This window comes from Natator depressus, chromosome 12, assembly GCF_965152275.1.
Source record: "Natator depressus isolate rNatDep1 chromosome 12, rNatDep2.hap1, whole genome shotgun sequence".
NCBI classification, from domain to species: domain Eukaryota; kingdom Metazoa; phylum Chordata; order Testudines; family Cheloniidae; genus Natator; species Natator depressus.
In genome coordinates, this window is record NC_134245.1 from 8,794,758 (window position 1) to 8,819,756 (window position 24,999).

The window sequence follows — 24,999 nt, forward strand, 5'->3', positions numbered from 1 at the left end:
TTCAAGTAATCCTGGGGCTTGTTCTTTCCAACACACAGCTTTCCACCCCAAGGCCCAGCTTACAGGGAGTAAGGGGAGCTGTTGATTTTTAGCTCCCTCAGTGCCAGTTGTGAGTTCAGGTTCAGCTTCTAGCCTGTCCTGTGGGAGGCTATTCCACAGACTGATGGGGCTCAGCCTTAGGAGGAGGTAGTTCTTACACATAATCATCAGCTTTTCCAGAAACTCAATCTTCTACTTCTATTTCAAATGCCTGGCTGCAGTCTAAACATTTCCTTGTACTCTTGGTGCTTGCAGCCCTCACATCCTTGTAGACTATTAGGTGCTTCTCCTTTGTATTTTAAGCCACCTGATCAACTTTCCTTTTCTGCACGGAAAATTCCACTGCACAGTAGTTTAGGCTTTAGCATCTCAAAGGCCGAGAACGGAATCTATTTCTCCAGGATAACTATAGGCCAGGAAGTGATATCCCCAACACTGAAGAAATGCAGCTTGGCTGGGCATTTAACTTAAACTACCCATTCAAGATTTGGAAAGTGTCCTGACCTCCAGTAGGATTTGTTTCTAGTTTTATACTCATCACAACTGGCTTAAAACAGCACCATGGTTTAAATGTTCAAACCAGATGAGAAAGCCTTTTGGATTATTTTTTTTTCCTAAAAGATCTGCTGTAAGAATGATTTTGGGGGAAGTTCTCTTGCCTGTGTTATACAGGGGGCCAGACTAGATGATCACAATGGTCCTTTCTGGCCTTGGAATCTGTGAAACCAGTCTCTACCTTGCACAGAGAAACCAGATCATGAAAACAAGTTAGTTAATTACACGTAGCTCTGGCTAAAGCTAGATCATGTGGAGAGAGCAAACTTCTCGCTGTGCTCCAGCGCATCACCATTTCTGAGTCCAATAATAGTCCTGGGTTACATACACAGAGGAAGTCACAGATCTGCACAGAAATTGGGGGGTAGCAGGCTCCCTCCCCATGCTGCTTCTTCCTATGCCAAGTTAGTATGCAAAGGCATGGTCATGCATGTTTCTCTCCCACCCCATCTCAAGCCTAGGGGCTATATTCCATGGCTTAGATGGATTTGCAAAGGCACTATTCACAGCAAAAGCACACGTGTGTGTAAGTCAGTTACTACTGAAGGTGCAAAACACCTTCTAGGCAATGCAAAATAAGCTCAGCCCTGGTGTGTGCAAAGCAGTAGCGAGTCAACGATACAGAACTCAGCCAGACTGTTTCTTCCTGAGAGCCAGCACATGTTGTGTGACAGCACCAGTTAGTAGGCCGATAACGCCTCACCGCTTCAGCAATGTGGCGCTCCTGGCAAAGTCAGAACTGCACCTAGCGTGGGGGCAGCAGGTCACGCCAATCTGCTTTTAAGATGTTATTTTAAAAGCATGTACTGGTCCTGTCATGGCTGAGCAACCAGCATCCTAACTAGCCTACCCAGCGGGCTGGGGTGGCATAGATGGAACAAGCTGCTCAGAATGCAAAATTAGGTATTCAGCTACTAGAGTGATGGAGACCATACCACTGCCCAGCTAGAATTAGGCCACAGCTTGAAGGGTGACGGTGAGAAGACACACTGGGGATGGCAACTGCACCTATTATATTTGCCCAAGAGACAAGGAGGGTGGATAAGCCCTTCACTACATTTTTTCCCCACCAGCACACATGATTTTAACTCTTGCTTATGTCCTCCCACTACCCTTTCCCTGCCCACCAAAACCCTATGGGTTTGTTCTTTGTATCAGTACAAGTAGACTGAGGCTGAAGGCTCAACCCCCCCCCCCCCCCCAACTATCATCTCTTCCCCCCTCGTCCCTTCCCAGATATACAAGGTTTCACTTTTTTCATTGGGGGGAGGGGAACTCATGTTTTTGGCAGACATTTTCACAAGCTTCTCTCCTTTACCCACCTCCTCCTAGACAATATAGCTAATTATGTGGCAGCATGCTTTGCATGCACCATATCCCAGAAGAGATATGGGTTGCAGATCAGGGAAGTCAGGAAGCCCTGGTTTGGAACAAAGCCTGATTCTTTCCTGATGACCAGTTGAAGGCTTTGGACTACAAATCTGTGCAGTGCTCATAGCAGTCACCAATTTGGGCTTACACGAAGTCTCGATGTGCATCATGACACAATGTAAATTCATCACAGGGCTCTTCAGGAGAGCTGGGCTGGAAGGCTATGCAAAGCAGCTATTCAAGAGTGGAGTGTTACGGATCCAAGTAAGACTCCCTCTGGTGGAGCAGCACCAGAATGTGAGAGCGAGTAAGAGTTAAGATGGGACAGCAGAACAGTGCTTCCATTTGTTATTAAAAAACCTAGCAAAGAGTCACTTAGACTTCAGCACCAGCATGACAGCTCGGATGCTGTCAGGTGAAGTTAGCTCTCTGCCTAAATCAAATCTAGGCTCATCAAATGGCACCAGCCGATCCATGCATTACAGGTGCACCCACTAAGAAGACAGTCCAGGAGACTATTCAAAACCCATTACTGTATCACTAAGCCATTCCCTCTCAGAAGATGGCCATGCCCAGTGCTGTCACTCATAGTAGACAAAAGAGAAGTCCCAGAATCCAGCTCTGCTCTGATGTTTTTTCGGATGCTCCAAGCTACGATGGTTAACATACTTCACAAATTTCAACGTCTCTTTGTCTCTGTAAACTAAGGCCAAGCAGTTGTTCTCTGGATTCACTGTCAGCAGCTAGAACAGACAAGAGAGATCTTGTTTTGGTGTTTTTGGAGGGGGAAGCAGGAGTTATTTTCACAAAAACAATTTCAAGATCTTATTCACATCAGGGAACCATCACCAAAATAAGGTACGTTACAGCAGATAGCTGGAGAATATCATGAACTTCTGTGCTGAATACTGCCACCAATGGCATAACTCCAGCATAAGCCTGAGAATAAACAACATAGCCCACTGCACATTAAGACCCATCAGCTTAGGTTCTTTATTAGACAATTGTCATTTGCCTCATCTAAAAGGGGCCTAGCACTGACACAATATTACTATTGTTGTTATGGAAGCACCCAGGGGTCTCACACAGGACTGGAACCCTGTTGTGTTAGGCGCTGTACAGAAACAAAGGTAAAGATAGAGTCTAAGCTTTTCAGGGCTGGGACTAAGACAAGCAACCCTCAGAAGAGATGGCAAGTGCAGTTTTTACAGACAGACATTTTGGGCCCAGCTGTGTACAATAATCACGGGCTACAGCCAAGATGGGGAGCATTTCATTGCTCCCCAATCCTGGAACTGCTGCTATGTTCTCCCATCCCCAGTGTAGGTTAGAGCAACCTCAGTGCTGCTCTAGCACTATGCACCTAGGAACAGGTCTGCTGGCCAGGGCTTACGAGTTGAACACACCATGCTACTTACCTCTTCATCTTCACCCTTGGCAATGTAGGATGTAAAGCCACCATACTCTGCATCCCAATCTGAACAGGTGAAATAGGGGAGGGAGAGAGAGAGAGACTTAGAAAGCTCAGCACTCTCTAGTACTCCCACTCACCCACCTAGATCAGTAGCATCTCCACCCTGCTCTCCAAAATTCTTGGGTACCATACTACCTCCAGTTACCTATGGCCAGTGTTGTCATTCAGAGACATCGGCTTGAATCAATACACCTCACTAACCACCAGGTCCCCACATACCCAGGGGATTACTACCAACCTGGAAGAAGAGGCTAGACCCTCCCTGGGTTTCACACCCGTGGAACAGACACCTCCCCGTAACTAGGTGATTGAATAGGATACGCCTGGTGGTCCCCACAGCATGCTCATGTTGACTCTGGCTTGTGCATTCCCAGGGCTGCTGGCAGCTGGCCAAGATGCAAAAATACTGCTGACCATTTAGGCTTAAGTTTTCAAAAGTGATGAGCTCGTGCCTGACTAGCTAGACCTGCAGATAATCTCCCACCCCCCAGATTCACTCGTTACTTTGGAAAAATGCAGGCTTCAGTATTATGTCTTTTTTTAAAAAAAAAAATATCTATACATGAATTTAGTGATAGTGTCACATGAAATGTCACCAAGGGAACAGCCCCTCCACTCTCCTGTGGGTGATCTCATCCCCCAGCCCCATGCTCGGAGTGAGGATTCCCATCAGAAACTCCCCCTACTCAGCTGGATGGCTTATACTTCAAGACATGTCTTGTTTCCCCAGAGGGCTGGCGAAGTGCCCTGGCCTGGCCTGGCCCGGCCCGGCCCGGCCCAGGGAGTCAGAGAATCCATTGGGAAGTAACCTAGCGCTACTGCATGGCAGTACAGAGCCAACTACTGTGGGACTGGCCTACGTCAGCAATCCCAATCCTGCTGCGAATGATTATTAGCCGGGACGCCAGGTGACATCACTGAGAACTGGAAGAAAAGTAGGAAGGAGCCTTCTATTTAGAGAACAGCATGAAAGGTTTGGTGGCTTCAAAACCGCTGAAAATTTAACAGATGAGGCCAGATGATTCCCAACAATAGTCCGCTTTCTTTCCCCTTGGCAGCAAGGAAAGGGAAGGCTTGGATCTCCCCCCACATACCTTCACAGCCACAGAAGAACAGCAGGTCCAGGGCAAACTCTGTCATTTGGGTGTCATGGACTAGAGTGTAGTGGCCGTTTGTCCAGTGCCTCAGCTCCCCCATGCACATGGGGACACTTGAGCCTAGGGGAGGAAAGCAAGAGTCTAACCAGCCCAGGAGGATACAGCAGCTGCACAACAGCTAACATCTACCACACCAAAGGAGAAGGCAGGCAAACAAGCTCTGCATCTTTATTTAGCCTCTGAAATACCTCCACTTTAAAGCAGATAGATTTGGGTCCAGCAGCCCCAGTGGGAGCATGAGGAGAGGAAAAGGCCATGGCCACATCAATTTCGTTCCCAGCAGGCGTGTGCCTTGTGTGTGCCATGTGATAAACACAGGCAGGTTATGGAGTCCAGCAAGGCTCTTACCAGCCTCTGAAAAATGGAAGAGCTCCAGGTGGGTTTCCTGTCTGTGGGACTTACAGCTCGAAACTTTAAAACCAGCATCCTCTGTGCTCTGCATGGACACCCAAGCTCCTAGGTGCTTCAACAAGAATAGGGTGTTGCCCCAAACTCCCCTCCCTGCACTGATGTACTCAGCCATCTCAGGGATGTGCAGATCAAGTTGTGGAAAGTGCTTTGGGATCCCTCAGGATGTGGAGAGACCTTCTATTCTCAGGGTTCGGCAGCCCCACAGTTCAGTTTACCATTCGCACTCTCTCTCCCCTATACCCCATAGCCTCTTGCTCCCTCAGTCAATCACAATGTTTCACAACAGCCATAATGAATGGGAGTGGTTAAAAAACACAGAAGGGGAGGCCATGGGGTAGGAGGGTAAAAGGGAGGAAACTGATTTCCATCACCACCTGTGCCCACCAGGAATCTTAGGTAATTTAGGGTGTAACAGGGTCTTTCACAGAAGAAAAATACTTGTAAGAGAATAGGAAAATGTGGGTGTAAAACCACATTACAATTGGCAAAGGGTTCAGGACACGTGTGGTTCCTGAAGCTACTTAACTCTTTTTAAACAGTTTGACTAGATTTCAACTTGATGAGGTCACTTTGAAATATTATTACTAAACGTGTAACCTGCAGAAAGTCATTAACTCAGGCCACACCCTTTCAGAAGCAGTCACTGATTTTCGGTGTCCAATTTCAGACACCTTGAGCCTGATTTATACAGGTGCTGAGCATCACCATTTCAAACGAAGTCAATGAGAGCTGTGGGTACTCAGCACCTCTGGGAAATCAGGCTTAAGGTGGCCACTCAAAATCAGTTGCATCCGATGAAGTGAACTGTAGCTCACGAAAGCTTATGCTCAAATAAATTGGTTAGTCTCTAAGGTGCCACAACTACTCCTTTTCTTTTTGCGAATACAGACTAACATGGCTGCTACTCTGAAACCTGTCAAAATCAGAGGCCACTCTTAAACTAACTGTAGCCTTGGGGTGAAATCCTGGCCTCTGTGAAGGCAATGGGAACAAGGTTTCCACTCTAGTTCTTTTAACTCCAGCCCTGCTGGCTTTACTTACTGTTCTTTGTATCACTTTCTTTGGTTTGGGGGTCATTTTCAGGCTGATCTACTTGGTCAGCATCGCCGTTGGCCTTTTGACTGGTTTCTCCTTGCTTGGGTTTGGAAGAGCTGTGTCCAGTGCAATCTGCAGCCTTTTCTTCTTCTCCCTCCTCATCCTCATCAGAGGAAGCCAGGAAGTGCAGCTTTAGGCCTGTGAAGTTGGAGAGCAGCAAGAACAAGGCCTCGGAGCGGAAGAACTCCAGGCACTTCCTTAGGACGTCCGGAAGGCTCCCCTCCTCAGCCTTCTCGTAACATCTGAAGGAGAATGGGGATGTGATGAGCAGATAGCTGGTAAGGATCCAGCATTCAGACTAAGGAGAATACCTGCTAGGCACCTCCCCGGCAGAACATGGCTGACCGAGTTAACCAGCAGGGCTCAGCAGCACTGTCACAACACTACCTTTTATTGGGTGGCCCTCGGCTGCTCCATGTGATGTCGTCTTTTTGCAGAGCTTCACACACAAGCTGAAATTTCTCTCCCTAGGAGCCAAACACATGGAAGAACCCTTTAACACACGGCTGCTCCACAACTTTCCTGGGGCATTAGGACTAGCAGCTCAGTGCTGTTGTGCGAGGCATCCAGCTTTAGTTCTATGAACTGCCTTTGTCCCACGCAGCCTAGCAGGGGCTAGATGAATCAGGGGGTTGGGATGGTGATTGTGATCCTCCACTGCCCTGCAGCTTGTATTATCATCATCAATTACACCTGTGCAGAACGGGCATGAAATGCTACTAGATTAGCATCCTCTGCCCTCACACAGGTGAGAGCATTCTCCACTTTACACAGGTATATGTGACTGCATAAAGGGCCAGGCAAGGTGAATCAGACCCAGGACCCACAGCCTCTGTAGGGAAGCCAAGTCACAGAGCGTAGCCTCTACTGGTCATATATTTCACAAGTGGTGCAGCAACCCCTCCCCCCCTTCCCAGTGCTTCCTGGCCCGGAGACTAGCCTATATGACAAGGACTCAGGGTAGGAATTCCACCAAAAACAGGGCTAGGGGACAGGAGGCAGAGCAGAGACGAGAGAAGGGAACACGAGGAGTTGGAGCAGCGTTTGTGGTTCAGTCGGGGTGTCCCTGTGCAGAAGAGGGGCTACAGTCTATATAACTTCACCAGGATAAATCAGGTGGGGTGGGGTGGTTGCAGCCACAGTTCCTCCATTCCTGCCTGAAGCTACTAAGAGAAGAGGAAGAAAGACCAGCTGGATCTCAGCTTCTGAGCTGCACAAATGACCCACCGCATTCACTACCAGTTTGTGTTCCACACAGTGCCCACCAGCACCCCAACCTGGGGAACAAGCCCACACACAGCACATCATCCTGGACCCACCTTAAGGAAGTTCTTCAGGAGAAGCTCTGATCGCTCCTCAAATTCCTCCTGGATCTGGGCTTGGGAATCCATGTCCAAGTAAACTGGGTTGATCCACTCGTACAAGATTTCATGCTGAAATAGAAACAACATCTCGGTTTGAATGCTGGATTTGAGATTACACAGATAATGGGTCTTCCCCCCCCACCACAACGGTGTAGGGCTGGACCATCCCCTTACTGCCCACGGCATTTGCTGCACTCCCAGCAATAATGCAGCCATTTGCAATGGGCACAGAATTCCTTATACAAAGCTCTCACTAGACCTACCCTCCCTCCCCAAACCAGTCGCTACTAATACAACCTTGCACTTTTCATACTTGATCGCAAAGCCAATGAACGGATGAGAGAGAGGGGGAAGTTAACAAGGTTCAGTTTTAAGCATCCAAGAGATTGCTGCAAACAACAGTGAGGAAAAGGGGGAGTTGTAAAATTCAAGGAGCCCACTGCCTCAACTGTGTGCCTTCTAAGCATAAGTATCCCACAGACATGAAGGAGGCTGGGTAGGGGCAAGCAGATCTATGCTTTTTGCTTACATCGTATGGGATATGTGGACTCCGGGGCAAGAGGGATTCAATGTAGCGGAGAGGCCTGGCCACTGGCGGGCCATGAAACCAACCACTCACAGACAACCGGCACTTCCTTTCGGTCAGAACTTCAGACACCTGGAATGAAAAGGTGAGGACTGCATTACGAGTAGTATCTAGTATATGTGTATTATGGCGTGCCTAACGGCCCCAACTGAGCTCAAAGCGTCATTGTGCTAGGTGCTGTACATGCACTTAGGAAGAGAAGTCCCTGTCCCCAAAGAGTTTACACTCTAGGCAGACAAAGGTCTGGAGACAAAGGATTATTGTCTGCAGTTTAGATAGGGGAAATGAAGTAAGATTAAGCGTCTTGCTCAAGTCTGTAGCAGGGCCATGAATTGAACCCTGATCTCCTGTGGCCCAGTCCAGAGCCTTAACCCCTGAACTATCTTTAGAACCCCTACGCCCGTGGGGCAGAGCAGGAGCCAACAAAAACTATGGGATACATTTTTTGCTACTTGGTTTGCTGGATTACTATTTACCATGATCTGCAAAACTCAACTTTGATGTGGCTATCGAGGAAACACAAAAAAGGATGCGCAGGACAGGTACTATGGGAAGTAGTCACAGTCCATGAGCAATAGCCATACATTAATTTACATATGTTTGTTTTTACCTTAAAGCAAAAGACCCAGGCATTTAATAGACTTTATGCTGGCTCCCTGCACTGGGGTGAATTCCAGACCGGTCACTGGAAGTCAGGGGCTTCTGTATTGTGATGAGACGACTGATTAGTGCAAAATTTGACAAGTGCTAGTCACCTCAGTGTGCTCAGGGTGAAATTAACTAAAGGCATTAATTCCACATTTCAGGATATATAGTGTCCTAGGGGGCTTTGAGTAATTTGGGGTGGTGGCAACAACTCCCAAAACCATTTGATAGAAAACAAAGTGTGGTAGGTCACAGCTGTGCTAGGAGGTGCTCTTGTACGCCAGCTCACATCCAAACTATGAAAAAAGGGAAGCCTGGACCAAGATTCAGAGATGTGTTTGGAAGTAACAGCAAAATGCTCCTTGCTGGATGTTTGAGAAAAGGGATTTTTGCTGACTTCTGCTGTGAGGGGTTTGTATCATGCTGACCCTCACTCAGCCATCCAATGGCAACACAAAGACACTTAGATTAATCAACGACAGGGTCAAATGAAGAGATTCAATGACTGCAAGTACTCTAGGGGGATAAGTGGTGAACTCTGGGAGCCTTTGGCAAAAGCACTCCCAATACAGTCAGCTGGCTTTTTAAAGCCTATATTAACAGTGTCAAAGGCTGAATGCAGGACTTTGAATGTTGCTAAACACAGGACTAAATTTCAGTTAGCAGGAGGCAGTCACAAGGCTAACCTATGAATTCACATGGCTTTCCATGCCTACAACAAGTTGCCAACTGATAACAGCTTGGGGAATGACCAGTAGGGCTTTCTGTTTTTTATCTCACTTGTATCTTAAATAAACCCCTAAGCCATATAGCTGAGCTCACGGCTGGCCTATGTTAACACATTCTCAGTGCTGTTTCCCCGCTGACTCCTTGCTGCTGCGCGTCCCGCCCCATGGTATTCTCAGGGTTCCGTGAGGTACTTTTATTTAGAACACACAGAAAGACCATGATGGCGGACACTGGAGCCAGGATGTTACTCAGAGCTTGATCTGAAGCCCTTGTCCTGCTCTGTGGCTGTACAGCACCTAGCACAATGGGGCTGCCGTTCTGGTTGGGGCCCCTTAGGGTGCTACCACAATACACCCAATGAATGCTTACAGCAATCACACTTGGTTGAAGAAAGAAGAGCAGCTCCTTGCCTGGTGGAAAGAGACGGGAGACACTTCGAAGAAGGCCAGGGAATTCCATGAAGGGACTAATGACTTGACGACCTGCTGCGGCTGAAAGTGGCCTGAGCAAGAAAAGACCGTACGTGCTCTTTACAGTCAGACATGAAATCCCCCCCCTGCCCCCACAAGCCCCTTTGTGCTAGTTCCAGAACCACTTGGGACTGGTAAGTCCTGTAGGCCACATAGGAGGAAGCTCCAGAGTAGGAAGCTGGCCTGGGAGGCCTAAATGCCCACCAGGGTGGGCATCTCCTCCTGCCTGGATCTCAGTCACTGAACAGTCCAGTCCACAGAGGGTACTGGGCAGAAGTGTGGCTACTAGCATCACCCCCATCCTGCCACCCTCACCTCCCTCAGCAGCTATGAGTCAGAAACAGAAGGTTGCCCTCTTCATCTATAAACTTAATGACCCCCCATCTGCTTCATCCCCCCAAGGCTAGTCCTAACTGAGCCATTACCCAGTAGCACAATCCGCAGTGACAGCTTCCACCTGTCTCACTCTGAGACATACACATCACAGCAATTCACCAGCCTTCAACTGAACGAAGCTGCTTCTCCTCAGCCTACCCTGCCTTAATAGTGGCTGCTATGAAGACACACAGAAGCAAAGTGTGAGTGTTCCAAATTTGTCCCTATAACTGACATCCTCAGACATACAGAGCCAAGGGACCACGATCCTACCATCTGTGCTGTACAGGTCCAGAGTGCCCCCATCGCTCTTCTCCCACGGCGGAACCAGGTACAGGATGAAGGCAATTCTCCGTCCCTCCAGCTCATCGTCATGGCATAGCAGGGTGTCTGCAATCACAAGCTTTAGCATGCTTGCACAGGGTTTGCAGAATTCATTCATTTCAGTGACCATTCCCCATCCCTGCACCTTTGAAAGCAAAATTCATCCCCTTCCCTGGAGCTGCATCCTCATCTGGCCACAAGCCCATCTGATTCACAGACCTTGTAGATGTAATTTCCTCTGGACTCCATTACAATTACATCAGCTGAACTAGTCCATCAAAGTGTGTAACTACAGGGCCCTCTTGCTACCCTCCTCTCTTCTTGCAACTGCTGCTACTGCTCAGTGAGAGGAAATTGCTCAGCTTCCCCGCATGATTCAAACACTGTCTCTTAAAGCCGCAGTCGCATCAAAATGCACTTTGAGCGAGTTCCCTGCTGGCAAGAAACGCTGTCCTGACAGTGCTCGTGACTGAAGGTCTACTCAGCCAGGACAGCTTGGGCAGTACCAGTGCCAGTGCAAGCTTCCTTCTCTCCAATCCATCGATCTGACTCAATCAGGAGAACCACTTCTAGGGGGAGTCTGGTGTCTGTAACTCACTCAGTCCTGGGCCAGCAAGGGGACCCACATGACAAGATAAGATAAAGGTATTAATGACAAACACCAGGAAAACCTTAACTTCCAGAATTTGAATCCTAGCCATCCTGGGGCCATTGGACTGGTCACAAACACTGGATTTCTTCAAAGAGGGGCGGCAGGGATGTGGGGGAGCTCCTGAGTTCACTGGGCCTGTTTAAACTATTAACAGCAAAAATATCCAGGTATATCACTTCTTCCATTTTCTCGCCACGACTTGCTTCCTGCCTGAATCTTTGCTTTGCTGGATGACAGCTTCCAGGAGCAGGAGTTGCCAGGGAGCTTTGAAACTGGGGTCCCCTATGGCAATGTAATGCTCTCCTCCCCCTCAGAGGAGAAGGCACCCTGCTCACTTACCTGTATACTCATACTTAGCACAGGACAGATCAATGGTTGGTTCCAGTTCCACCTGGGTAACTGCAGACAGCCACTCCCGGAACTCTTCAAACAGAACTTTCCTGAGAAGACAAGCACACAGCAAATGGGACATGTAGCCCCTCAGCCTAGGAAACCTTTAATGCTGAGGTGCTGCAGCACTGAGTACATTGTCATGAACTATATTCAACTTATTGCAACTATTTGTAAATGCCAACAGTTAAAGATGTATAATTCCTGCCCGGAGTGCTGCATTCATGGGCAACCCTACAACAAACATCCGGGAGTGCAGCCCCTATGCTGCTGAGAAACATTTAAAGCAACAAAGTAGTGAGAATGGATTTAGTCAGTAAGGAAAGAGATGAAAGTTTCAGACTTCTACACAGCAATTTTACAGTGCTAAAAAATAAAGAAGGGTTTTGGGGGAAAGAAGGGTGAGAGGATTGAAATGCTAATGGGGAAGCAATCAAGGAGGAAACTGAGATGATCATTAGAACTAGGTGGATGGGGGAATCTATGCAATTTCTACCCCCCTCCCCCAAAACAGTAAAGCATATCTTATACAGCTTGAGTTAACGAGCCACACAGTTTGGTGATAAATGGGGTTTTCGTTAAGAGACGATGTTAGATTTAACAAGAAAAACCAAACCAAACAAAAAGATGCATCAGGTAGGCTATATCAGGCTTTTAATGAGAAGCTCACAAAAATTTTTGATAATATTGCATAATCTTTTTTTTAAAATGTGCCTTTTTCTGGTATTTTTTCCTGAAATGTTTACTGTAAACTTTATAAAAATAGTTATAGAAAGTTTTTTACCAAAAACTATTTTTGGTAAACAAAAAATTCTAGCAATAGTGTTTTAAAAAACTGTCCCAATCTACTAAAAAAAAATATCAGAAAAATAATCATGAAACATTTATGAAAGAGAGTCCATTTTCAACAACCCTGAAACAGGGTTTTTCACAAATTTTTCACAAAACGATTTTCATTTTCTGGCCATGTTCCTTTTAGACCTCTAGAAAAGGGTGCCTGATCATTTGCCGTGATTTACAGGAGCTACTTTACCTTAATGCTGAGATGTGAGGCTCTTTTCTCTTCTTCAGATCATCAGACTACAGACATGCATGGAAAATAAGAACAATTATTTCATTTAGACTCTGCTCTAAGTTACAGTTGAAATAATAACTAAGGACAGTACTTAAAATAAATATTTCTAGGACCATCATCAGCGTAACTTTTCTGCAACTATTCTGGGAACAGGAGTGCGGAATGGAGGGCAGAGGGCCATTGCAGGCAAAAGTGGAATTAAGTAACCCAAAAGTTATTAGGCACAGTGCTACCATCACCAATGCAAGTTAAAGGTCTCAGGACACTGGTCCAAGGCTGTGTAGCAAGGTTGAGTCACTAACATGCCAAGGAAGTGTCTGCACTTGTGAGGAGAGTATCTGTATGCTAGAGCTACCAGACCTCCAAAGAACCTCTATGTTCAGCATTGTACAGGACGTAGACATAGGAATTTCTCATTCAGGTGACAGAGATGGAGTGACAGTCAATTTTCAGAGGTCTGGGGTGGAGAAACCAGAAAAGGACTACTGTCTAGTATTTAGGTTTAAACCTGCATTCTCCTGTAGTCAGTCTGCAGCTCTAATTCTGCAGAACTCATCAGTAAATACTATTTCATGTTCATATGGGTACAGAAAAGCAACACAGCACATAAACAACCCCAAGAAGAACGATCTTCCTTAGACTTTACAGATTACAAACTTCAGGGTGCAATAGGAGGGAGCCTGGTCACATGATCAGAGCAGAAGACTGGGACATAGGCCTTAAGGGGTTTCACTCCCAGCTTTTCCATTAACTTGAGATCCCCTACAGACCACAAAGACAATCATGGCACATATGTGGGCATGGCAGAATTCAAATTTAAAAAAAATAATTTCAACAGATAATATTGATATTTTTAAGATTTTTTTATTGCACAGTTGTGCAAAATTATGGGATTTAAGGATTTCCCCCCGTGTTTATTCATTTGAATTTTCACAACTGCAGGAAACTGAAGGGGGTTGGACAATAATTATTTAATGACAGTAGACACTGATATTCAAAAAGTTAAAGCTTTATAATAATTAAAACACAAGTTGTCAGTGTCACTTGTCAAAATATACCAAGTAAATATCTTTAAGTCAAACTCTAATAAGTTGTCAAGCAGCATTTTTCTTACTTTGCCTATCTGTAAATTTCTATTATTATTACTGATGGAAATATTTTTGTTGTTTTTTTGTGTATGGTGAAACTGAAATTTACCGATTAAAATCTAATCCTTCCAAGCCTAGATGTGTTAGATAGATATAGCCAAGTTTTCCAAAAGCAGCCACTGGTTTTGGGTGCCTAACTCAAAACTGCTTGGTTCTGATTTTCAGAGATGATGAACACCCCAGACTTCAATTAAAGTCAGTAAGAGCTGCGTGTTCTCAGCACTTTTGAAAACAAGTACCTCGTTTTAGAAGCCTAATTTGGAGCCACTCAACAGTCAGTATCAGAGGGGCAGCCCTGTTACTCTGGATCTATAAAAGCGGCAAAGAGTCCTTTGATACAAGGTTATATAAGGTGCCACAGGACTCCTGGCCGCTTCAACAGTCAGTGGCAGCTTTTGAAAATACTCGCTGTAGCCTGTGGTCTGGCTTATCATTTCCAGGCCTCAGCGTTGCCAGCTGTTAAATGGCGGCACCCGCACATTCTGCGGGAGCATCTTAATGGGCTTAGCTCACGTTTGTAAGCCCTTAAAGAGGCGCCGACAGAGGGGCCATGGAAATGCACAGCGTCGCTGCCAGAGGTGTGCCGTCGTGTCAGATTTGGGCCATTCGGATGAAGACGCAGGAGGTTGGTCCTGTCCCGGAGAAGCACCTGTTTGAACTTGTACAAATCGTTGCACTTCTCGTGGAAATCCAGGTCCAGGAGCTCCGTCTGCAGCCCGTCCAGGAAGCCCGGGCACTGGAGGAAGTTGGGGATCACGCAGTGACAGAAGGGAACAGGATCCACCGCGATGGCCTCTGAGGACGGTAAATAAGACACGGTGAAGCCCGGGACGCTCCGCGCAGCAGGACAAAGCCCAGCCCCCCGCTCGGCCCTGGAGCTAGGGTCGCGGCCCCCCCGGGCCAGCCCTTGCCCGGGCTCCCCAGCGAGCGGGGGCCCGGCTCCCGCCCCGGGCAGGGAGAGAGCGGCCCGGCGCGGCTCCCCGGGTCTCGGTACCGTGGTTGAGCGGCTCCCTGCAGCCCCAGGCGGCCCCCGCCTTCTCCTTCAGCGCCGGCTCCCTGATGGCCGCCGAGAACTCCCCGCGCACTTCCCGTTTGTCCCGCTTCTTGCCCGGCTCCCCCTGGTAGGGGTCCCGGGCCCGCGGCCCGCGCCGCAGCCCACTCATGGGGAACGCGTCGCCCGGCCCGTGAGGCTACAGCAAGCCCGAGGCGGCGCCTACAACTCCCATCATCCCTCGCGCAGCCACCGGAACCAATCGGCATGAGCCGGGAAGGGCAGGGCAAAGCTCTGATAGGCCTGGGGGTGGGGGAGGGCAAGGCTACAGCAGCCAATAGGGACGCTGAAGGATCCTGCGGCGGGAGCGGGTTGAGCGGCTAGAAAGGCGGGCGGCGGAAGAGGAGCCGTAGCCGCGCTCTATGGTCTCGGCGCTCTGTGCCTTCGTCTCTATGGTTCCCCTTTCCGGCGCGCGGGCAGGCGGTTCCGGCGCAGCCACTGGCGGTGTGTGTGAGGCCTGGCGGGGATGTTAATGGTGGACGCTGCTCCCGCCGCTGAGCAGCAGTGACCCAGCCCCGCCCGCCGCGCTACCATGTCCGTGGTGCCGCCCAACCGCTCGCAGACCGGCTGGCCCCGCGGGGTGAACCAGTTCGGCAACAAATACATCCAGCAGACCAAGCCGCTCACGCTGGAGCGGACCATCAACCTGTGAGTGCCCGGCCCGCGGGCGGCCCCGCACCCCCTTCCCCCGGCTCCCGCGGGGCCAGGGCATCCGCCTGCGACTGCCCGGCCCCCGGGGGGGGGAGGCCCCGGCCAGCCTCGTGCCCCAGCCCTCCCTGCACCCCCCCCACCCCCCTTGAATTTCTGGGAGAGACCCGCCCCAGCTCCCGGGGGAGGGAGAAAATCCCCTCAGTCCCCGGGCGCTGCTGACGCTGGAGAAAGCCACCAACGCTTCCTTCCCATCCCCCTGCTTGTACCTCAGCCCCACCTCCCCCTGGGGGCACCCCCGACCCGCAGGGAGGAGTTCCCTCCTAACCCCATCCGCGCACGCTGGGGAGGGCTGAACTCGCTGGGTAACTGGGGGGGCCTCTTTGCGGGCTCATGGTCTGGAGGAGAGTTTCAGTCTCTGAAGAGAGGCTGGAGGTGTAGATCTAGTGAAATTTAAGAGCATGTTACTTTGGGAGCCCTGCACATTTGTTCTACTTAAGTTTTTGCATTGCATCTGCCGCTGTAGTATCTGAGCTTGACTATGGGACATAGACGTTTGTACCCCACGTGTGTTCACTGTTTAGTGTTTGCTGACTGTACAGTAAAAATATGTAATATCTGGACTACTGGGAGCTGCAGGATGCAACATGGTTTACACCGAGTATCAAAGATGTATGTGCTAATGTGCAATAAAAATATTTTCTTTGTGTAACTGCCTTAGTGGGCCATCTCCTGAAGCAATCTTTGTTTTACAATGGACAGCACATTCTGGTGCTTTCTTCTTTGATAGGTAGATTTGTGAAGTTGCAGTAACAGCAAATAACAAATGTAATACTCAACCGTTAACAATTAAACACTCAAAAAGACAGTCGTGCATCACTTTTTATATAGTTGAGTTTATCCTTACAGCCCAAAGGGATGACTCATTTTAAAAAGTGAAAATGTTAATGTACAGGGTTTCTTTCTGGAGGGAAAAAAATCAACAGGAAGTTGTGATTCTTCGGAATTTGTGTTATCAGTACAGGTGGATTTTTTTTTTTTGGACCCAGGTTAAAGAATATGATACATTTATAAAGTGGACAGCATTGCTGTATGGCAAATATAATCTTATTTTAGAGACTGAATTGGAATTTAAGACTTTGGAATAAATTAAGTGTAAGAAGAAAGTAGTGATGAAATCCTAAAGCTACAGATAAAGAGGAGAAAATGCAAGAGAATGGTAAAGTGGATAATGAAGACACCAGTGATCGGAAACAAGGGACATGGATTTAAGAGGATGTTCATTAAGAGCTTCTAAAACTAGAGATGCTTATAGAATAGCAGTATGCATGAGAGCAGGCTTTGGTATTCAGAGGGCTAGCCTTTGTGGTTTCTGGGCAGGGGAGGGGGGCTGGGGCTGGGGCTGGGGTGGAGGGAATTCCAAAGTAGCAGTGAATTTGGGAAGCTGTATCTAAGATTAAGGTTGTAGAAAAGAAGAACCTAAAAAAGACAGATTTCAAGTTGAATGTTTATAATTATCCTAATAGTCATTAAATTGAACTGTGACTTATTTATAAATGTATATTGGCATATTTCATCAAAGCACCTGCATATCACAGATCGATAAAATCAAGTACAAATCAACAAAATGTAATGGAATGTCCCCTGCTTATTAACAAACCCATTCCCTGTTGTTAGAATGAGTGTTCAAAAGTCTGTTAAACAGATTTTTTAAACGACAAGTTTAAGATCTCTCCTAACTCAGGCAGTTGGTTTCAGAGATTCAGTTGGTCACAGAGGTATGGGCTCTTTACCTGAGTCTCTTACTGCCATTTGCAGAAAGCTTCAAACCCAGGACCAGTTACTGAGTGTGACCCAGCAGTTAACTCTTGTGGTGGCAGAGGGACAGTCTCTCACATAAGTGGAGCCTAAATCATAAATATTTTGAAATCAGTGATCGCTAACTGTGCAACTGCAGTAGCTGATCCTCAAGATAAAGTACTGTGCACTTGTGCATGTGAGATCTGGATTAGTCTTCATGACATAGTAATATGTGTGTTTTGTTTTTTTTTAATCCCCCCCCCCCAGGTACCCACTTACAAATTATACATTTGGCACGAAGGAGCCCCTTTATGAGAAGGACAGTTCAGTGGCAGCCCGGTTTCAGCGCATGAGGGAAGAATTTGACAAGATTGGAATGAGGCGGACTGTAGAGGGTGTTCTGATTGTTCACGAGCATAGGCTGCCCCATGTGTTACTGTTGCAGCTAGGTACAACATTCTTCAAACTGTAAGTGTATATTGTTGGAACTTGACATTACAGTAACATTTAGTAGAATCACAAAGCATTACCAAATACCAGATTAGTCGTACAGCAAGTGTACAAGCTGCTCAGCTGTGCTAATGGAGCATGGATTGAAGTGTGAAATCCAGCTGTTGCAAATGTTTATACAGGGAAACATTCTGAATCATCTCTCTCCTGCAGAAAATTGATGATGAGGTGCTATTAAGTGTGCTGACTTCTAGTCTTCATTGTAGTACACATTATCAACAGGCGATGTTTTTAGAATTCATCACCAGTAATTATTATTGTCCCTGAATGAAGAGACATGATGAAGATAGATCATGTATAAACACACTCAGTTAACATCTTAAGTCATTGAGGCTGAATTTTAAACATGTAGCTGCTTATAGATTATCCTGTTTCCTTGCTATGCTTTTCTTGATATGGAAAGAGAAAGTAGATGAATTCTTGTAAATTTCACACAATTCTGAATTAGAGGTGGGAAAGACCTGATGGGTTATCCAGACCAGAGCAGGATTATCCGCCCACAGTAGTTTACCTTCTAGTTTTTGTGCACTCCTACAAGTGTGGTGTGTGTGTTGTTTTTTTTTTTTTTTTGGGGGGGGGGGGGGGGGGTTGGGTTAAAACAAATGCAGGCGCAATGCTTACAGCCCAAACCTACCCTTTTCCCATTTTTCTCAAATCATTAGGCCATTTCTATTAAATTTTGTAGCTAAACTGTGTCCTTTTGCAAAGTCCTAGTAGGAACAGTGCATGTTGTTGTTTATCACGTTTTACTGAAAATAAGTCATTTTATCCATGAAAAAACTAATTGGAGGTGATCGACTCAAAAAACATAGTGACCATGCATGCTACTCTATTTAGTTTTGAAGTTGTAATAAATCCAGTAAGGTGAAATTTGAAAGTTCAGATTCTTTGACTATTTCTTCTGTTAAGAGCTTGCAAGTAAGTTTGTAAATTCCTAAAACTGAAGAACTGAGACTCCCTTAAACTTACCTGTGAATATATCTGTAAATAAAATAAAAGATATAACATTAGCTCTCATCATTAATTTTTCACAGACCAGGTGGTGAACTCAATCCAGGAGAAGATGAGGTAGAAGGACTCAAACGTTTAATGACAGAGGTATATTGTCTTCATTTTTCTTTTCTTGTTACAGTTGATCTCCAAATGCAATTGAATGTTGAATAATTCTTGTATGTTTTTTAGCCAAAACATTATAAATAGGCTTTTTGCCATTCCTAGCCTTTTGAGTGCTTCAGTGATTCCCAACTAACTTCTTTCTGGTAGTTCATATAGTATGATATACTACTTCATTCGTATATTTGTATTATGATAGTGCCAGAGAGCAGTGGTGGATTAGCCGCTGGGCCAACAGGGCCCGTGCCCAGGGGCACCAGCCAATTGGGGGTCCCCAGAACAATGGGCTCCCTGGCACCCTGACCTGCTCTGCCTGCTTGGTGCTCCTGTGGGAGCGCGTCTAGGTGCGTGGGCTTGCCTCACTCCAACCACTTGGCACTCCCACAGGGGAGTGGGGCAAGCCCTCGTGCTGTGACCCCGTCCCTGGTTGGAGTGGCGGGTGGAGCGGGGAAGCCCTGTCCCCGGCAGAAGCTGGGCTGGTGGAGCAGGGGGCTTCCGCTTGCTCCTGGCCCAGGGCCTGAGAAAACTGCAATCCGTCTCTGCCAGAGAGAAGCAGAGTTGTCCAGTACTTAGGGTACTAGACTAGGACTTGAGGGACCGGGGTTCAATTCCCTGTTCACTGCAGACTTTCCTCTGTGACCTGGCACAACCTTAGACAGGTCTCTCCTTAGCCTCTCCGTGCCTCAGTTTCCCATCTGTAAAATGGGGTTAACACATCTCTACTTCACAGGGGTACTGTGAGGATAAATACATCCGATTATGTTGCTCAGATATGGCGGTGATAGACAGACCCAATCAATGATCAGGGCCTCATTGTGGATGACTGCATCCAATTCAGTTGTCCTCTGGTATCCTGAACTAGGTGCTTAATTTATACACCCGGGAGAATACATTACTTAGACAACTCCTGCGAGTTCTGATTAAATGGCTTTATATTCTAGCTCTTGGGGTCAATTACACTCAATTGCATTTGTGAACCATATTTTCAAAAAATGTTTGTAAAGGCTGATCTACGCTGAAAAGTTACATCAGCATAGCTGCATCTCTCGGGAGCGTGCAAAATCCCTCTCTGAGAAATGTAGCTAGGCCTAGTTTTATGCTTTGTCTGGAACATGAGGACCATATATCTATCAACATATTGGTTAGTACACAAGGATTCTAACGCTAATATAAGACTACTTTAGCTTGGCTCTGAATTGCGTTAAACCCTTATTACAGCATCCCTTAATGCTTCAAGTATCTGGTTCCTAAGAGCACTAGCAATGGCACATGTAGAAGTTTTTTGACTGCAACTGGATTTTGACAGATACTGGGACGCCAGGATGGAGTTCAGCAAGACTGGGTGATTGATGACTGCATTGGTAACTGGTGGAGACCAAACTTTGAACCTCCACAGGTGAGTGTCCATCCCTGCATAAATTTTGATGATTAAAAAATAATTAGCAAGGTATGTTTCTGCAAAAAACTGAGTCCGTATACTAATCAACTTATTTGGGCAGCCATGGCATGTCAGGTTTCTTTTGTTGGGGTTTTTTGTTTGCTTCAAGAATTATTCCTTTTTGCTGGCTGCACTTTGTTCCTTTTGCTGCAACTACAGTTGGGGCTTTGTTTTTCCAGAATGTGGTGTCCGTTAAAGAATATCATCTCCCTTTAAACTTTATTTTTAATTGTTTAGTGACGATAACGTGCTTGGCACTGTGGTTCAGTTTCTCTTGCTGTCCTGGATTGTTCTTACCTGTTTCCTAGTTTCATATGGTGATCTCATTTTGAGACTGCCAATGTTTTCTAGACTTTGAAAATTTAACTGTGGGGGCTCAGTGTCTTTCGTAATGTTTTATAATATAGTTTTAAAAAAGGTGAATAAAGTTGTATCCGAGGTAGTTCCTTTTCGTCATATGTGGCGATTGTCCTTCTCTGTGACTCATTCCTGATTCTTTAAGAAGCACTTACAGATCACTGTGTACTTTCAGAGTGCTGTACAAACTAATTAAACTTTTTTTCCCCCTCAGTATCCATATATTCCAGCTCACATTACAAAACCTAAAGAGCACAAAAAGCTCTTCTTGGTTCAGCTGCAGGAAAAGGGTAAGCATTTGTAGACAGAGGTTCTAATCCATGTTTTATTTTTGTGTGTGTAACTACTGAGACGACAATTACACATTTCATATTGAAAACAAATGTGGTGTTAAATTGATGAAAACAGGCTTGTCATCTGTAAAGCAAGGTCCATAAACAAAGTTTCATAAGCGTTCTGCTAAAGAGAATGGGGTGGGAGAAATAAAGGATCTCATGCCCCGAATGCAAAAATAATTAAAATGTAGTCAATGACTAGTTCTTTAAAACTTGGCAGCAAGCATGTACTGTTTGGGTTTTTTTGTACTTACTATAATCTATTAAAATAATTTAAATTAACTTTTTAGGCCACAACATAGGCTGACAAAGTGGGTGAGGTAATATCTTCTATTGAACCAATATCTGTGGGTGAAAGAGATAATCTTTCAATCTTCCACTGACACAGACTGTCAATTTCAAATTAAATTTTAAATAGGATTTTTATATATAATTTAAATAAAACCAATTTATAAAATGTTTGAGTAAAAATATCCAATTTTCTTGAGGTTGTGTGGTGTTTTTTTTTTTTTTGTTTTTTTGTTTTTGTTTTTAAATCCACCCTGATTTTTAATCCTCATAAACTGGGATCCTTTGCCAGGATAATAGGTGGGATAGGAGTGCATATGTACAAAATCCCAGCATTAAAGCTTCACCTCTAACTGTGTAAAATAAGTCCATTGGAACACTGTAGTTTTGGATGACAGTGAAGTGATTTTGTATTTAAAGGGGGGAGGGGCCCTCAGTGAAACCATAGTTTGAAATTGTTTGAAACAACTTTTCCATTGTTAATACTAACTTGGATTCATTTTTAGCTTTGTTTGCGGTCCCAAAAAATTACAAGTTGGTAGCTGCACCGTTGTTTGAGCTCTATGACAATGCCCCAGGATATGGACCTATCATTTCCAGCCTTCCTCAGCTTTTGAGCAGGTATAGTATGCTGCAGATTCACAGTATAAACAGCTACTATGCTGACTAATAAATTTCTCAGTATTTTTATAATATATTTGAGGTGCATCACTGCCATTCAGATAAGAAATATGCATTCCTTAGCCTTCTCCTTTACTGAAAATAGTTTGTACCTCATCAGGCTTGAGAGTTCACTGATCTTACTCTTCGTGTCACCTGTGGTGGTGTTGAGCATCTACTCAAGTAACTTGCCGTGCAACCCACAGTGTAATTTGTCAACTGTCAGTAAAAGAGGTTCCATTCTTTACCAGTCACGTCCACCCGGTTGCATGGAAAAACCTTTGAGATGTCAGAACTGGTACCATCCTAAAAGGCTTGTACCATTCTTACTCTTTATTTTTATCTCCCAATTTATCTGCTTTCAGCCTTTGCAACTGTTGGTGTAATTTTCACTTTTCCTATGTAAAGACCACAAAGGAAGTCTCTTCCAAGAAACTAACAAAATGCTGATCTTTAAGCAGGCACAGGTTTTATTACTGTTAATCACTACACTACTTGCAATAGCTTAATCAGAGCTGAAGTCCCAAATCTCTAAACTTGGGTTCTTAAGCAGTTGTTAAAAGCAAGGACATCTGAAAATTAAGATCAATACATACTTGACGCAGTACAAAGAAGATTTGCTATTTCGTACATAATGGTCTCTGTGTTCACTCTGCAAACTTCAGTTTTAAGAGTTTATAACTCTTGTGTGAAGCTTCTTGTTCAAGTCTGACACCGGACATATGCAGTATTTGTCCAATAGCAATTTTCTTCCACACTATAAGACTCCCCCTCCAGCCTCCCCCCATGGAAACAAAACTCGCATAGCTTCTCTGTCAGAGAAAAGCCAATTTTGAAGGTTCAAGAAGAATTAGTTCTATAGGATTGGATCTCTTACTATACTTGTATGTAAAGGTGAGGTTAGGGTCTACCTGGTGTTGACAATTACTGGCTGAGGTACAAATACTTCTTGACTGGAAATCTCATCTTTGCTTTCTGTCAGATGTGAGTTTGTTTAGCTCAGAAATAAAATGTTGTGCGCACAACTCATTTTAATTGCCTTCTACATATAAGTGATGAAAGTAAATCTCTTGCATGGTATAACTGTTTTTTATTTTAGATTCAATTTTATTTACAACTGAATTCCCATATACCTGAAGAGTGGGGTAGAAGAAGCCGTCTCTGTGAGCACAGCTTTAAGATGTAGAGGGAAGAATACATGTGACGCAAGGATTTTTTTTCTTTTTTTTTTCCTGAAAACCGCTAAACTTTCTATTGTCTGAATAGCAAAGTGAATCTCAACTGTGTAGATAGTGGGATGGCGAATGTGATTCAGTGTTTTAATCACTTTTCATTGTAATAGTCATCAGTTTTTTTGTACAACATTAAACAAAATAGATTGGATTATGTTTATCTATTTCTTATATTACAGCTATTTGGAATGTGTTACTGAAGATGGGTGAGAAATTAAAGCAAATGCTTTCTTCCAGGGTATCGGTTGAGGGAAACAGTAGGTCTAGATAATGGCAGGGGAGGGGAAACATTTCAGGGAGGGCCCAGTATGTTAACTGAGCATTCAAGCTTGTGCTTTCATGAGCAAAAAGCTCACATGGGGGAACTATCCTGATGAGAGTCTGAAACCTTTAAGAGAAAATAGTACTCAGAGTTAAGGTATGAGTGATTTAAAAAACAGTAGCCCAGTAATCTGCCTTATGATTAGAATGGAAATGCTAACTGGCAAGGTGGGCCATTGCTATAAGTGAAACTGATGTTGACTGGTGTGTGAACTCCACTGCTCATTACTGGTGATCTCAGTGGAGTGATCTGGAGTGATTTCAATCAGAAAACCTTTCATGGGACTGTCCTATATTAATGGGATCCAGGTAAAATAGGAAAATACCCTAAAGAGCCTTAAAGGAGCACTTTTCTGATTGGTCATGGGGGCAGGGCTGTAGAACTGAATTTAGATTGGTAACTGCATTGAATATGTATCTGTCCAATCCCTGGGAGCTGTCTCTTTACTGAGCAGAGCTCCTATAGTTTAACTGTATACTTGTTTCTTCTTAAAAGGATCATTGAGGCTCGGGGATTTCATTTTCTCAATTTACCTCAATCTACTGCCTGTATTAAACATATCCAAACAACTAGGATTCTCTTTTTTGGGTGTGTCAAATTATTTTTTAAAAGGTATCTTCTATAAATTGGAATAAAGGGTACACTAAAACAATACATGTCAAGTGATTTCCTAATGGTACCATATCCCTCCATAATATGGACTAATGGCTAATTTACACAATATGTCTGAGCTACACTAGGAACAAAAAAGACAATTTAAACAAAACTGCCTTAAAATATATTGTGCTGAAATGTTGAGGAGGGGGAGGAGATATGGGGACTCTATTGTATTGGAACTTTATTTAAAAAACTGACTACATACTTCATGCCTAAAGCTAGGCTTCTGAATAAATTGGTTTTATTTTCTGAGGTGCAGAGCACTCACAAAAGTCGATAGGAACTGCAGCTGCTCAGAATCTCAGGTCACTTCTATTTAGGAGTTTAGTTTTAGGCACCAGATTTGAAAACTGCCCTTGGCTTCCTGCCCCATCATTAACCTGTACTACGAAGTCTCTTCCCGGTCTCACTTTTCCTTAAATTACTACTGAACTTCTCCACATCTAAACTGTACTTTGTAAGGAGAGGCAACATTTTGGGAGAAACCCCCAGTTGGGATATTAAACTTACGGATTAATTCTAAATTCTGTTTTGGCTGTATTGCTCCCTAAGACAGAAGCTGATTGCTATTGTAGCTGTCCCCAGAAGAATTAGCTAATAGTCTGTGTCCCAGCTTCTAGCTTTTGACATTACTACAGGTGAGAAAGGTCCACCCTCTGCTAACCTGATGGCTTTGGAGGATCTACCTTGTGATGATGAGCAGGGGAACTGAGTCCTGCAGTCTGTGG

The 24,999-nt window shown here is 45.3% G+C and overlaps 2 protein-coding genes across 2 annotated transcripts; one reads left to right on the forward strand and one right to left on the reverse strand.

Annotated features, from left to right (window-relative positions):
- Window positions 1-1,813: 1,813 nt before the first annotated feature.
- OGFOD1 (2-oxoglutarate and iron dependent oxygenase domain containing 1) lies at window positions 1,814-15,093 on the reverse strand. The gene is made up of 13 exons (XM_074968539.1): window positions 14,855-15,093; window positions 14,510-14,655; window positions 12,671-12,717; window positions 11,587-11,687; window positions 10,545-10,661; window positions 9,837-9,928; window positions 7,996-8,124; window positions 7,422-7,535; window positions 6,490-6,569; window positions 6,049-6,344; window positions 4,534-4,656; window positions 3,384-3,442; window positions 1,814-2,708 (listed from the first exon to the last, which is right to left on the reverse strand). The coding sequence occupies exons 1-13, from the start codon at window positions 15,021-15,023 to the stop codon at window positions 2,547-2,549; spliced, it is 1,635 nt and encodes a 544-aa protein (XP_074824640.1). The 5' UTR covers window positions 15,024-15,093; the 3' UTR covers window positions 1,814-2,546.
- A 198-nt stretch (window positions 15,094-15,291) lies between these two features.
- Window positions 15,292-23,575, forward strand: NUDT21 (nudix hydrolase 21). The gene is made up of 7 exons (XM_074968540.1): window positions 15,292-15,559; window positions 17,627-17,827; window positions 18,904-18,967; window positions 20,289-20,378; window positions 20,992-21,067; window positions 21,907-22,021; window positions 23,160-23,575. The coding sequence occupies exons 1-7, from the start codon at window positions 15,444-15,446 to the stop codon at window positions 23,179-23,181; spliced, it is 684 nt and encodes a 227-aa protein (XP_074824641.1). The 5' UTR covers window positions 15,292-15,443; the 3' UTR covers window positions 23,182-23,575.
- The last annotated feature ends 1,424 nt before the right edge of the window (window positions 23,576-24,999 follow it).

Bases quoted from the DNA above. Each gene is read 5' to 3' on its own strand.
- NUDT21 (XM_074968540.1), top strand. From the start codon at position 15,444: ATGTCCGTGGTGCCGCCCAACCGCTCGCAGACCGGCTGGCCCCGCGGG. The intron at 15,560-17,626 runs GTGAGTGCCCGG...CCCCCCCCCCAG, and splicing joins CTGGAGCGGACCATCAACCT to GTACCCACTTACAAATTATA. The intron at 22,022-23,159 runs GTATAGTATGCT...TTTTTATTTTAG, and splicing joins CTTCCTCAGCTTTTGAGCAG to ATTCAATTTTATTTACAACT.
- OGFOD1 (XM_074968539.1), bottom strand. From the start codon at position 15,023: ATGAGTGGGCTGCGGCGCGGGCCGCGGGCCCGGGACCCCTACCAGGGG. The intron at 12,718-14,509 runs GTGCTTCTCCGG...GCATGTCTGTAG, and splicing joins ATTTGTACAAGTTCAAACAG to TCTGATGATCTGAAGAAGAG. The intron at 10,662-11,586 runs GTAAGTGAGCAG...TTGTGATTGCAG, and splicing joins TGCTAAGTATGAGTATACAG to ACACCCTGCTATGCCATGAC.